This window comes from Diadema antillarum, unplaced genomic scaffold, assembly GCF_040938485.1.
Source record: "Diadema antillarum isolate AM-2024a unplaced genomic scaffold, OU_Dant_1.0 seq00000382_RagTag, whole genome shotgun sequence".
Classification (NCBI taxonomy): Eukaryota; Metazoa; Echinodermata; class Echinoidea; order Diadematoida; family Diadematidae; genus Diadema; species Diadema antillarum.
Window position 1 is genome coordinate 1280991 of NW_027271380.1, and position 14469 is coordinate 1295459.

The 14469-nt window shown below is 39.4% G+C and overlaps 1 protein-coding gene across 1 annotated transcript in view; it reads right to left on the reverse strand.

The window, feature by feature from the left end:
* LOC139731657 (zinc finger protein 423-like) overlaps window positions 1–14469 on the reverse strand; it is a 40252-nt gene that overhangs the window by 12269 nt on the left and 13514 nt on the right. The window contains exon 2 of the mRNA XM_071642548.1: window positions 2814–2909. Coding sequence (XP_071498649.1) covers window positions 2814–2909 — 96 coding nt within the window. The remainder of the gene's footprint in view (window positions 1–2813; window positions 2910–14469) is intronic.

A 14469-nucleotide genomic window follows, 5' to 3' on the forward strand; every position in this document is an offset into this window, starting at 1 on the left:
AAATTGCCTCCATCGGCACGCATTGCTGGTCCCTACACAGCAAACATTTTTAATAATGGTGACTTCAAAACCATTAAAAAATACCCAATACAAAACACAAGAAACAATATATTCTTTCTTTTTAAGTCAGTATTGAAGTTTGTCAGGAGATGCAAGACATGATTTCATCCCCTCCTCATCCTAAGGGAGAGGGGGCCCCCCAAATATATATGAAAAAAAAAAAGTCTGAATATGACAAAAGCAGACCTTATCTGCATGCCTGGAGTTTTGTTGGGGATGAATTATTCAGAGAGGATACATCTTAGGGGACACATTTGTATTCTACACATTGATCAAGGGAGTGTGGTGCACAAATTTCAATGGCTCCCCTCCTTTCCTAATGACTTTTTGACGGATATCGAAAGCCTCCGTCCTCGGTGTGTGGGATGGCAGGGAACAAGACCCTATAATGCGTTTATGAATATAAATACGACTATACTTTTTCTGTCTGCGAGCGCTAAGAAGCCATCAAAAGGCATTCGAAAGCTACACGGACTGAATTTGTCCCAAATGTATTTCCACTGATTCTTCTTATGATAATAAATGAAAACAAAACAAGTTTACAAAAACATTCGGACAAAGAAAGTAACTGATACTTTTTTTAATTTTATTTCATTTTTGATCAATGGACCTGTGACAAAGTGATACAAATGAAATCACAGGGTCAATCAGAATGATGAATCTCGGTTCATGGTTCAAGGATCGATTGAATTGAATTGATCCACATCTGGAGGAATATCCGGTGAAGGGAACGAGGTCCACTGAGTCATAGCACATAATCAAGTGCCAAAGAGATGCCGGGTTGGATGCAGAGTATCGAGTTTGAGTTTAACCCGTTGAGGATGGGCAGAATTTTCTACAACATGCATTTCCCACATACACCAGCCCAAATATACTTGGGTCTAGTCTTCAATGAGTTAACTCTTTGGCCTGAATTCACGAAGGTGGTACAAATGAAACCATGGTTTAAACCATGGACAAAAACCATGGAGTGCCAAGTGTCGCATGCAATATTTCGTTACGAAATCAGTCATTTCGTTGATGGAATGATCATTTTGTAATGAAATGATAACATTTTGTAACTAAATGAAAATTTCATCCACGAAATGATAATTTCGTTAACGAAATAATCATTTTGTCGACGAAATGACCAATTTCATAATGAAATATTCAGTGCGACACTTGGCGCTCCATGGTTTTTGTCCATGGTTTAAACCATGGTTTCATTTGTACCACCTTCGTGAATTCAGGCCAATATGTGCCATGGTGGAAGCCCCCTGTGTGCCACATTATTCTGAGACACCAATTTAGGCATGCTTTAAGAAAGCATTATGTTTTTTAAAGATGTATTTTCTGTATAGATTTCTGTTAAGCTGGACATGTAGTGAGCAAAGTTGTAGGGAAAATGCCAAGCTTTGCTTTGATGACAATTGTATGACAAATCCATGATTGTTTTTCTTTGAAATGACCAGTAGCTACATTACTGTAAAGGCATGACTTTTGCACACAAAACAGTAACAGAAACTTAGAATTTACATGCAAATCTATAAGGGGGCGCTGCTTGATAGTCAATTACCACATAAAATGCAAGCTATATGTGAGACGAACAGAAGCGCGAGAAAAGCTTTCATTGGGTTTGAGCAGAATATGCGAAGTTGGCACGCCGTCGACCAAGTCGGACGTGCGAACGTGGCACATAAAGAGTTAATAGACAATGGACAGTGGATGATGGGCATGCAAGGGAGGCCCATGTAAATATGTAGGTCTACTACCTTTGTGCATGTTTGTGTTATGGTGTAACAATGTGTACATTTGTGAGAGAGAGAGTGTGTGCATGTGCATGTATGTGTGTGTGTGTGTGTGTGTGTGTGTGTGAGAGAGAGAGAGAGTGCAATGGTGTATGTGTGTGTGTGTGTGCGTGTGTGTGTGTGTGTGTGTGTGTGTGTTGTACACTTGATTGCACCCAACTCCAAGTCAACATTGGCTATACGTCACAATTTCTGATCTACACTGACCAAAGAGATTTGTAAATATGGTTCATTGCAATTGCAATTCTGCAACAGATGCAACAACTGTCACTCCCAAAACTGACTGGCTTGTGTCAACCTGTCACCATGTTTGTAGTCTCTGCAGTATATGTGTGTCTCAATTGTACCAGCTTCACAGAATAGCAGCCAGGCCACATAGAAATACTGTATAATCATTATATTATGCCATACATATTTCAACAGCATGACACTTCATATATTATTCTTTGTAAGACCATTTTGCAAGTTATTGAATTTGTGACTGAGGAACACAGCCATAGGATAAGAAATATATGACTATTGTTTCATAACAGACATATGTGATGAAAATCTTGAAGAGATCTTGATAATGCATTAAACTGAGATTACTTTCATATTAATGTTTCTACACAAATGATCAAACAGAATTCTTATGAGCTTCAATCAAATTCCTAGCCAAAGTAATGCTTCTGTTGCAGAAGTGTAAATATTTTTGTTTTAGTTTTTTTCTTTTTTTAACACAAATATGACTTTTTTGAAGAAAATGTCACACAAGCTAAGGCAGTCCAAAATAGCTAAAAACAAGATATATTTCACAGTATGTCATACTAGTGCACAAACAAACACACACAAGTGAACACATTTTTTTTTAAGAGATGGGTAACCAAGCATAAACATAGCATGCAATGTGGTATTAGATTATGATCCTCTTGAGAGCAATGGTACAAAGTGAGGACAGTGAAATGTTCCCCCCGCCCCTCTACCAACCATCCTGGCTTGAAATCTGGTCCTTGGTGGTATCTTCCGCATCACACCCCATCGCATCCTCCAGAGGTACCTGGGGGTCATCCTCACTCACATCTCCTGAAGATGGGAAAGTAGAGAAAGATAAAAAATAACACAAATGGTGCTAAAAAATGGGGTTAGACGAAATATGACTGTAGAAAATATGCAGGGATGCAAAATCAAAGGATTGATGATGAATAAGAGGTTATTCCACATTTAAAGAGAAAATTTGGGTTTTTGTGCAGCTTTAGTGTTCAATATGTCAAGAAAAAAAGGAATTGCATGGTTGCATCCTCACTTTACTAACTGCTACGTCATAAGGAAGTAAGTGTGAGCACATACAAATAACATGCAAGCTTGCACATATTTGGTGATTCAGCTTCTTTGCTCTTTCTACAAAACATCATTATCTAAACATCATTGCAGAAGACCTCTACTTTATTGAGAAATATCACTGGATAAAAAAATTCCACACACTTTTGCACCTGATTTGAGATCACAACCAGACATGATAATGTGTGCCATAAAATAATGATTTGCATACTTATTGGGCATGAACTTGTTTTTCATGGTTTGGGTTTCTCGGTGACTTCCTGTTGAAGCTGTCTTCCCAAAACTTCAAATCAACAGAGTAAACTTTGTTTAATCAAATAAAATGATTAGAATTTCATTCAAACTGGATTAAAAATAAATTTGTGGAATTTTGATAGTTAGCATGTTTTCGATGAATACAGGTAAATTGGGAATGGAATGACATCATCACCTCACAACCTTTCACTGTTGTGCACATCCAAAATTCAGTTGAAAATAATGATTCAGCAACGACGTCCTCATTCCCCCTAAAAAGTCAGAGCTGTTGCATTTTCACAAGAACTAAATAAGATACTGAAGCTACATCTTATTATCAATGATCTAATGCAAAAAAAAAAATGAAATTTAGTACAGTTCAATAATAGATGTGTGATGTCGTGACAACATCATCCAGGCTGCTAATTTTAGGATGTGGTTGTGACCAGTATTACTAATTTGTGAAAAAAAGCAGAGAAATTTAGAATTTTGTAGCTTTTTTTAATCTCAGGTCCAATATTAATGAAATCTCTACCATTCTGTTTGTCTGATGTTACTGATGAGCCAACTTAAATATGGTGTAGAATCGAATCTTATAGCACTGATATGTTTTACAGACATACATACTTTTATACCACCTGCGTGAAGTACTGTAGCTACTTAAAGTCAACAGGTTATAGCGACTAAAGAAAGCAATAACTCCACTCTCCCTACATCTCGCCTGGCCCACCATCACAACATAACAGATAGCAAATCATGAGCATACAGCATCATCACTTTTTAGCATCAATCCACAGAGCCAAGTAGGAAACCTCAGAAGCAAGAATTCAAGCCAACTAGCCCCCGATGGAAAGTTATGCATGCATCTGGTTGCGGTTTGTCACTTTTCCGCCAATGCGAGTCATACGAGCAATGCCCTGCACCACTGATGCATCAGTCGACATTACATTCTACACTGTAGCATCAGTGTCAAAAGTAGGTTCTACCATGGTCTTAACCCTTCTATGAGCGGGTTCAAACTTTTTCCATTCCTCGTCCGCTCTAAACATTCTCCCGCTTTCAGTCCCCACAGAGAGCGGTGCCACACTCTGTCGCCATGGAAAAGCTGATGCTTTTCAAATCTAGTACAAGAAAATATTGATACGAGTCTTTCCGTGCATTCAGATGTCGAGAGGGCGATGAAAGACAACTCTCCGTGCTCTGTTCTCTTCCCGAGTGTTCTCCCAGGATGCTTTTCATCGCTTGCCTCTTAAATGTGTCACACGGACACACTTGAGTCATTCTGCTGAGTGGCCAAATTCACATTGTTCACTCATATCCCGCAAAGCAGAGACGAGCGTCGTAAGACCTGATCGATGGAGAGTGTGACGGGATACAAGACAAACTGATCGATGATGGGCATCGAGTTGTAGGGCATCCAGAGTCATGATTGATTGTCACACATCAGAGGTTGAGATGTTATGATAAGACTTGATGAGCAAAGTAAAAATATGCGGCAGAATCTCCAGTGAATCATGTTATCTTGCGTCCAGGAATTACATTCACAGATGATTACATAATACAGGTCAGGGAATCACACATGATCCTACTACAGAGCTACAAGCTCCTTGGACCAACAGCGATACGGTGGGTTAATGAGTCTGGACCGACAGAAGCAGAAAAGACGAAAAGGTTTGAATCCTGCGGAGTACATATTGCTCCTTGGTACCAATCCCCCTCCCCCCCCCCCCCCCCATGTCTCTCTTGACCAGGGGGCTGGACTGGGTACCCAGCATTGCTTAGGTTATAAAATAATAATGGCAGGACCCTTTGAGTACTTGAGTTGAAGAGGCTACCCTGGGTAACAGGAACATATCATCATCATTAGTATGTAAGTGGCTAACAGAATGTTTAGCTGCATCCCAAGTAACTTAGATGAGTTACTGAGTACTGCCCACACAAAACTGTCATAAAAAAAAAAAATATATATATATATATATATGCATCATACAGTCAAAAAGTTGCTGACCCTGCCCGTACAGACCAGTAGAAAACAACAGACTTTTAAGTTGGTTCTGTTCCTTTCAGTTATTTTCTATTGACACTCAAATCACTGCAACTCTTAAAGAACATATCAATCTCAATCCCGACAGGACTCGCAGCGAGCACAGTTACCTCAGAGTCCGGTCTTCCCTTTCACTTCCAATCAATCTTATTTTCATTTCTTCCTTTTCTTCTTTTGCAAGATTTGCATTTCTGGGGTCGTCTATGTTAGATTAATGTCACACCACGAGGCCGATTTCATTTCGCCTCCCCCTGGTCCTGATTTACAAGTCAAACTGTAATTAGCTCTCTCATTACCAGCAGCGACCTTTCCATCTGCAATGTCAATGAGATTAAACTGGGTTTGTGGCCATCAGAGGGTTAAACGCACACAAGGGTACCTGTTGATTTGTGAATGCAAGAAACATGCTGAGTTTCTCTTGCTGAAAGTAGGATGCTTTTTTTTTGCAGGGTTGTATGTTTGTTTGTTTGTTTGTTGCTTTGGGGTATTTTTTTTTTTTTGGGGGGGGGGGAGGTTAGGTTGTTGTTGCATTTTTCAAATATCAGCTTCTTCCTCCTCATCTTCCTTTCGCCCTGTAGCCAAAAACAAAGAAACAAACATACGTACATGCAAAACACACACACACACACATACACACACACTGATGATATCACTGGCCCTTCTAATGTAGCAAGTATCACAACAGTTTCACAAAAAATGCAGATAAATATGTGCTGTGAATGGTTGTGTGTGTGTATTTTTTTCTTACAGCTTTGCTATTGATAAAAACAGTTGAACATACACACATCAATATAGGAGTTCTCTGAAGAGGAAGTTTTTCTCTTGAAAACAAGAAAATAATGATTAACAAGAACTCAATGGGAAATAAATAAAGGTGTTTTAACTTTGCACTGTCCATGAGAACAAAAGATCACCCACTTGTTATGTCAGTCGAAGAATGACATAAACTAATATCATGACAGGTCTTGTCTAAAGGAAAAATATAACAAACAACCATCACTTTAAAATCTCAACTCATCATGTTTTCATATCACATGATTATGATGAAGCTGATGTGATGAAAGACTGTATCAATCACGTGTTATATCTTCACTGTGCATTCTCTGTCTCTCTCCAAAACATCTTATCTATTTTTCTATCTCTCTCTCTCCATCTATCTCTCCCTATCTTCATCTTTCTTTCCCTCTCTCTCTCTCTACCTATCTATCTCTGTATCTCTATCTTTCTACTGTATCTCTCCCCCCCCCCTCTCTAGCTATCTATCTCTATATTTCTATCTTTCTCTCTCTCTAGCTATCTATTTCTATATTTCTATCTTTCTATCTCTCTCTCTCTAACTTATTTTTCTCTCTTTTTTTGTGTCTTTCTCTCTGTTCCTGATCTCCCCTTTGCTGGATTGAACATTAAAATTTGTGAGGCAAATCTGAAGCATCCCAACACCGCAGAGGCAGAGGCAAGTGGCTCCCCAATGAATGAGAGTACGATACCATACAAGGCGATGAGAGGCAGCACATCAATCACGGAGGAGATGCTTGGTTTGCATAAAAGATCGATTGATATCTCTACTAATCCAGAATTCAGCCTGCAGCCGATATCTTCTTATTTATATGCCCTTTTCAGATTGTTATGTGCTAAGTCTATTTATGCATTATGTATATGATTCTTTGTTGTCGCTTTTTTGTCGTTGAAAACACAACATTAAAAAAAAAGAAATGATATGTCAGATAAACTTGAGATTTGTTCAAGGAGAAATTTTGAGATTTGTTTGGAGAAATGCACCATCAAGCTCTGAAAATTTATCCACTCCAAAACTTTTCTGAATCTTTCCCTTGGCACATGAACGATCACTTTTGTCAAAGAAAAGGAAAGAAAATATTTACTCTTTCATACGAAATACTAACGATGAATAGTCCCAAAATCCTGAAAAGCATACAACACAATACCACAAAATGTGATTTCTGTGTCTTGATGGGTCAAATTGGTACACCTGTGGATGTCCTATTAGTAAGTACTTCCTACATAGTGACAACAGCCTTTTCCATTTAATAACAAAAAACAAACAAAAAAATTCCCAAAATTTCCATGATTGTGTAGGCATAAAAGTCATATGGAACCCAGTCCTATACAAGCGATATCTGCAGGACCCCTTTCATGCTACTCACTTGGGGGATCATCAGCAAAATTCAATGGGTAATCAAATGTGGAACATCATACTAATGAATGTGCTCCATGTTAAATTCCTCTTTTCAATTCTTCCGCGGCAGAAGTCCATGTTATGGATAACACATGAAGCGCTCACAACACTTTGCTGGCACACTGACCTTCACTTTTCAACCGGGAGTAAACCTATAATGCCTTTTACACAACAACTTTACCCGGGAGTTCCAGGGGACACTCCAGACTTTACCAGGGATGGTTCAAGGGTTAGATTTCTGAAAAGTTACCCGGCAATTTACCCACAATGCCTTTCATACTACACCATCACCTGGGAGTTCCAGGAAGATCTCACATGAGATTTGCTAAGTGTGAAAGGGGTATTAATTGAAGTTATGGCCAGACAAGGACATCATTTGCTAAATTTGAGGTCATCTTTGACCTTGACCTTTCACCTGCCTTTCACCAAAGTAATTGCATATCTATACACTAAATTTTCCTAGCTTAAAGGACAAGTTCACTTTCATACACATAAGAATTGAGAGAGTGCAGCAATATCAGCAGAACACATCAGTGAAAGTTTGAGGAAAATTGGACAATCCATTCAAAAGTTTCAGTGCTGCAATCAATGCATGAGAAGACTACTACAGCTTGTGATGTCACATGCATAGAATGATAAGGAAAGTATAAAGAAAATTCAACATAATTTCACTTTTCTCACATAATAATAGAGCACTTGACTTACCTCTTTCAGAAGGCAGGGGGAATAATATTACCCTTAACATATATGTCAGTAGCGAGTCAAGGGAATGTGTACTTTTTTTTCAAAAAATAAAATTTTGTGGAATTCTCTTTATATTTTCTTTATATCATTCTATGCATGCGACATCATACACTGTAGTAGTCTTCTCATTCAGCAGTGACAGTGCAAAAGCTTCAAAAATCCATAACTTTTGAATGGATTGTCCAATTTTCCTCAAAATTTAACTGATGTGTTCTAATGATATTGCTGCATTCTCTCAATCCTTATGTATATGAAGGTGGAAATTCACAGTTCAAGTTCAGTGATGTTTGACTTTGAGGATTCTGCCTGAAATCTTATCAGTCTATGATACACCTCATGTAGCATACCTATGCTAAGTACAAGAAATATCCCCCAACAATGTTCTTCAATCATGTTAACATGATCTTGGTTCTATAAACTCATTAAATTCTCGTGTTACTGTTTAGTACATGCTGTGCAATAGTGCTGCTCTGAAGAAAGAAAAAATGACAAAATTACTTCGTGGCAACATAAAAGATTTCTCAGTTTCAATTTCACAAGCAAATGGAGGGTTAGTTTGAAGAGGGAGATACAGGAAAAGCAGCATAAACAAGAAACTTTGCCAGATATAACGGAACTGACACTAACATTTTTGCCATTTGAATATACCAATGTCATTTAACAAAGCATCAAAAAATGCCCAGAATAACAGCCACCTATGTGAAGTATTCTTTTTGGCTTTATGTATATACCCACAAAAAGATGAAGTGAATTTCCCACATCTCCATAAAAGATATTTGTTCTAGAAGATTGGAGCCTAAAGGCTATCTTATAAGCACCTTGTAGGGCATCAAGAAGAAATGATATTATTTGAAGAGAATGCCAAATTAGACATATTTCACACATAACAAATGAGGATTTCTTATCCAGGGACAGCTCGTTCACACAACTGACAAACTTCTACTCCTCTATTATTTTTTTTCTATTATTTGAAGACACCTTAGGCACCACCTCGTAACTCAAAGTACTAGATCTCTCCTGCTTACTGCACAATATCTCTCTCTTAGCAATCAGTAACTTTAATTTCATTGCTTTCTTTCATCATATGATATGCAACTCACTAACTCCCCATGCCTCCCCAAAGCTCATTCAAAATTGACTGCACTTACTCCAGTCCTTATAATATGGATGTCATTTCATTGGTCGAGATATTCTCTCCCTTCGACAACAGAACTGCATTTGCTCAGCAAACACAGCTGATTACAGTGTTAGAAAACATGGAAGGGAACACAACTGATATTGGCGAAAAAAAAAATGAAAAGAGGTGTGGCACATGCTTCTTATTTATTACACAGTCAGGAAAAGGGCTGTACAGCAGGCAAACTCAGCAGGTCATACCACAGTCTGTGAGCACTGAGGTACCAAGACTAGCATATCCCAGTGGGAGGTGGAGCCATTGTAATACCCCTCTTTCAAGCGGAGATCTCCAGCCAGCATAAATCTCCCCTCTCCTCTAATTCTGCGGCATCCCACTGTGCGGCGCTCAACAGAGAGCCCTATGGGGTCTCTGGACCATTCCATCAGGTCTGCAGGGGGTGGCAGGTGTTAATCCAGGCACCTCTCCCCATTGATCTTTATTACTATGAGGTTGATGTAAAATGAAGCAGTGGAGGTTTGAAGATGTGAGCTCCAGACACACATAGCTCCTCATTTGGGTACGTACAGGGAGGTGCTTCCCAACTGCCTGGTAGGTACTAAAATCAAGAAAAGCAGATGTCTTTTCCTGTACATAAGTATCACACAATTTATTTAGTTGTGCTATCTCAAAGAGACTAGACATTATCATTATATGTAGTCATTTTACATAAACATTAATATCAATACTGGTATTTTCATTATTGTTGTTGTTGTTACTATTAATATTATTATTATTATTATTATTATTATTAAATTATTAACATCATTATCATCATCATCATCATTATTATCATCATTATCATTATCATCATTATCATTACAATTATCATTATCATAATTATTATTATCATCATCATCATCATCACTATTATCATTATCATCATTATAATCAGTGCAATAAAATATTCAACCTCTGGATATTTTATGAAAAGCGACAGCATACAAACATAAAGCATCGCTGCAATTCATCCACTTTTGTTCAGAAGCATTCCAATGCAATCCCCCCTGACAAAGACAACTATGAGGAAGTCTTCTTCTTTTTCTTCTTCTTCTTCCTGCATGACATAATTTTTCCCTTCCCTTCTCCACTGGATGTCTATTGATCACAAAGCTTTGAAACCTCATGACTGTTCCCTTGTTCATGTGGCTCCAACTCCTCTGGGGCATCTTTGGAGTTTGGATACCACCTGTTGCTGGAGAAAGGGTCAGTGTGAGTAGCACAACAATGTACCAAGTCCCCTCTCACCTGGATACTCATTAATGCCACCAAGACAGAGGAGCGATGGAGAAAAGTAAGAAAGAATGGGGTAAGTGATGGAGATGAGTTCCACACTTGACCACAGAACTTGTTTACAAAGCTGCTTTTACAGAAGCATGTTTCATGCGCATTCATGTTTTTTGTAAGTCTGAACTCTGGAAGCAAACTTGAAATTAATCCCATCCTTCCAAAACATGCTTCTTGAATCACACATTTGGCTAATCATGGTCCCTTGGCACTTTCCAATTAAGTTTTCTCAACTCTTGAGTCAAATTAGCAGCCTCAACAGTATGACTTCAAAAACACTGTTCCGGAGGCGGAGTTTACCTTGAACATAGTACTCACTTCTGCCATGGTTTGACATGTGCATGAATTCTTCAAACGTAACCTTTATGATGTTGTATATCTACAGGGAATCAAGTATTGCTAGTTTGATTGACCGACCATGGGGATCTTGACACCAGTTGCTGAAAAAACTTCATTTTGATGTCTGAATACTCTGCTCTGTAATTCTAAATGCACTAAAAATTGTGTTTCCAAAATGTGATGTTTTTCTGCATGTCTGAAACCTTTCCAATACATATGGGCAAAAAAAAAAGAGACTTGAGAGATACAGAAGAAGGGAAAAGATTAAAAAGTGCATGGCAAAGGAGCTCAATGTTATATTATGTTCAGATCTACTCAGTGATAAAAGAAAAAAACAAGAGCTTGTTTGATACCATGCTACTCTTTCCCAACTATCACTCTCCTAAAAACAAAGTACAATATACACACATCCATCTTTCCTCTCATCTAGAGAAGCATTAAAACAAAGCTCAATTTGACCTGAATAAATGAAAGAATTTTCCCTCATGTAGAATAAGTGATCAACTGCTCAGCTGTTCTGGATGGTCAAGATTCTTTACAACAGTCTTTACCTTTTTTATGAAATACATGTCCTCAGAAAATCTCCTTTGTCAGTTGCATATAGGCCTACCTCCTGACAAAGTTCAGTTATTGGAAACCATGCATACAGAATAAAGCATCCCTTTTCCAGTCCAATATCAACCCATTCTTTGCTGTGTGCATGCATACCTGTATCTACTGCAGAAAAAAAAAACAGAGAGAGAACTAAAATAAAAAAGAAGATGTTAATCAAATAAACGAGACACACTTGTCACTCACAACCCAGTATGTAGCACTCTGAATAGGAAGTCCCAAGTGCCCACATCTGTGTTTGCTTTAATTTTGCCCACCCTATTCAAGATGAACCTGACTCAGTCATTACCATATTATGCAATTTGATGCTACATGTCATCAGCATCCGTTCTGATATGGTACAGGCTTTGGGGGTTAAACCTTTATGCCCTCAGGCATTTAGCTTAACCATTTCAGTGCTTTGAGTGCCAACTGGCACAGAAACACCTTAGTTTTGTACACATTGCCCAGGTCCCTGGTACAGAAAGGGTTAACTTACTAAGACTTCATCAATAGCAGAGCTACCAAGTCTCACGCATTTTGCGTGAGACTCAAGCAGTTAGGGGCAATCTCACGATCTCACCCATGACACCCATTTTTCTCACGCATCGGGCCAAATCTGCAACTTGGGCCTATAATAATGAGTATAGCTCAAAAGATTAAAGAGATAGTTGCAAATGAAGGTATATTTCCCTTTTGTCTTTCAAAATAAGTAAAAAATAGTCACTTAAGTATGCACATGATCGCACCATTAAGAGCTAAAAATTGAAAAAGCTCCCTACCGTGGGAGGCCACAGGGGGAGAAAACCCCTCCCACACCCTCGCTCGCGCGCACATTCGCATGCCGAGATGCCGAGTCATGAAAATCTCACTCATAAAATTGTTTTGAACTTGGCATCCCTGCAATATTCAGTTTTCCCTCCAAACTGGACCTACTTGCAAAGTTAGCAAGGCCACTTGGGTGTAGCAATATACCTCGGGTCTTCATCAGCTCGAGCTTGAAGAAAAGCCTGCTATTTCGGATCCAAACAATTAGCCCGATCAAAAAATAGCCTGTTAATTTTGCGAAGAAGACCGAAATAGCGCGCTATTCCGATCGGAAAATAAACCACCGAAATCTCGCACGTATTTGCAGAATAGCCAGCTAATTCACAAACTAGCGCGCTAATCTTAATGTGTCTTCATCAGTTCAAGCTTAAACATCGGGTTTATCGATAAACCACACGCTTGTTCGTCTAAAGTGTGTATGCACCAGCACTGGCCTTAAGTTACCCAACCGTGCTTGAAGCTTGAGCTGGTGAAGACGCGATTGCACATTTCAGCTGACTTCGGGCTTATTTCTCTGATCCACCATAAACGCGCTATTCTTCAAGCTCGAGCTGATGAAGACCCACCTAGTCCAACAGGGAAGGCCGTGGTGACACAATAGGGTTTGGGTTATCTCTGTCCATTCAATGATTAGTTTCCAGACATCAATCTGTGCCAACTGAGGAAGAAAGCGCTCCAGCATGTGCGCCAATTGGCAAACAAAGCCCAGAGAAGGTTTAAAGCCCATGGGACATAAATATCTTACTTTTTTACTGCATATTTCTGTCGCTAACCTGTGATAGCTCAATGATATTTTGGTATAGCGCATATTGAAACTCACAGACAAGTTCTTCAAGAGATATTGTGATGGCAGTGAAGGGGGGGGGGAGGTGGCAGTGGTCAATATTCTTTGCTTATTTGTACAACTAATTTGATATAATACTAACAATGGTGTGCTGTCATACAGTCAGTGACTTTTATCTTTTTTAATTCTCTGTGGCAGAGTATGCATATAAACTAGATGTATCAACCTAACTCACAATAGCAAATTCCCAGCTGTGTCCTGCACACAAACCAACAAAGAGCCAATTCTATCCACGTCAATAAGAACGATGACTCAGAATGAAACAGAACATTGCAGTTCCCACTATAAAAAAAAAGAAGAAGAAGAAGAAAAAGGAGGTTCTGGCAAACAAGTTGTCCAGCTGTAGGTAGAGGCCATTCTCTGCCTTGTTTGGCACAAACCTTTCCTTGATTAAAGAAATAGGAGCTTGGGATGAAGGGAAGAAAAAGAGAGACTTTGAGAGGAGAACGAAAAAAAAAGGAAATATATCAGTGATTACTCTTGCACCCCATCATATGGACCAGCTGGGAATTGAGAAAAGGTCAAACACAATGGGGCACAGCAAGCCATATTCCATACCCCGCCACCACCAGCCACACGAGGGGCTGGGCCATACACACACAAGCCCCTTCTTCTTGGCACTATACGAGCGAGCCCCGGCGTCATGGGAGTCACTTGTCCCCGTTTCTCCCCCTGCCCATGTTTGGATGAGCGGTTGTCGCAAGCTCCGGCAAACATTTGATCAGGTCCCCCGGCCGCGCAACAGGGTATGCACACGAGGGGTGTGCCCCCGTCCCGGTCTTATAGCATTAGCTGCCGGGGACTCTCTCCTCCGGGCCCCCCAACAGTGCCGAGAACCACTCAATTTCAGGACACACACCCCTGGGTTGCCACCCGCTTTTGTTAGAGACATGTTAGTGAAATATAATAACTGACTGGGTAAATAAGGGAAGTGCAGCAAACACACACACACACTTGTACACAATTGCTTGATACCACTGATATGCACAAAGCATAGTGAGAAACTAGAATACGAGTGAAAAGGAG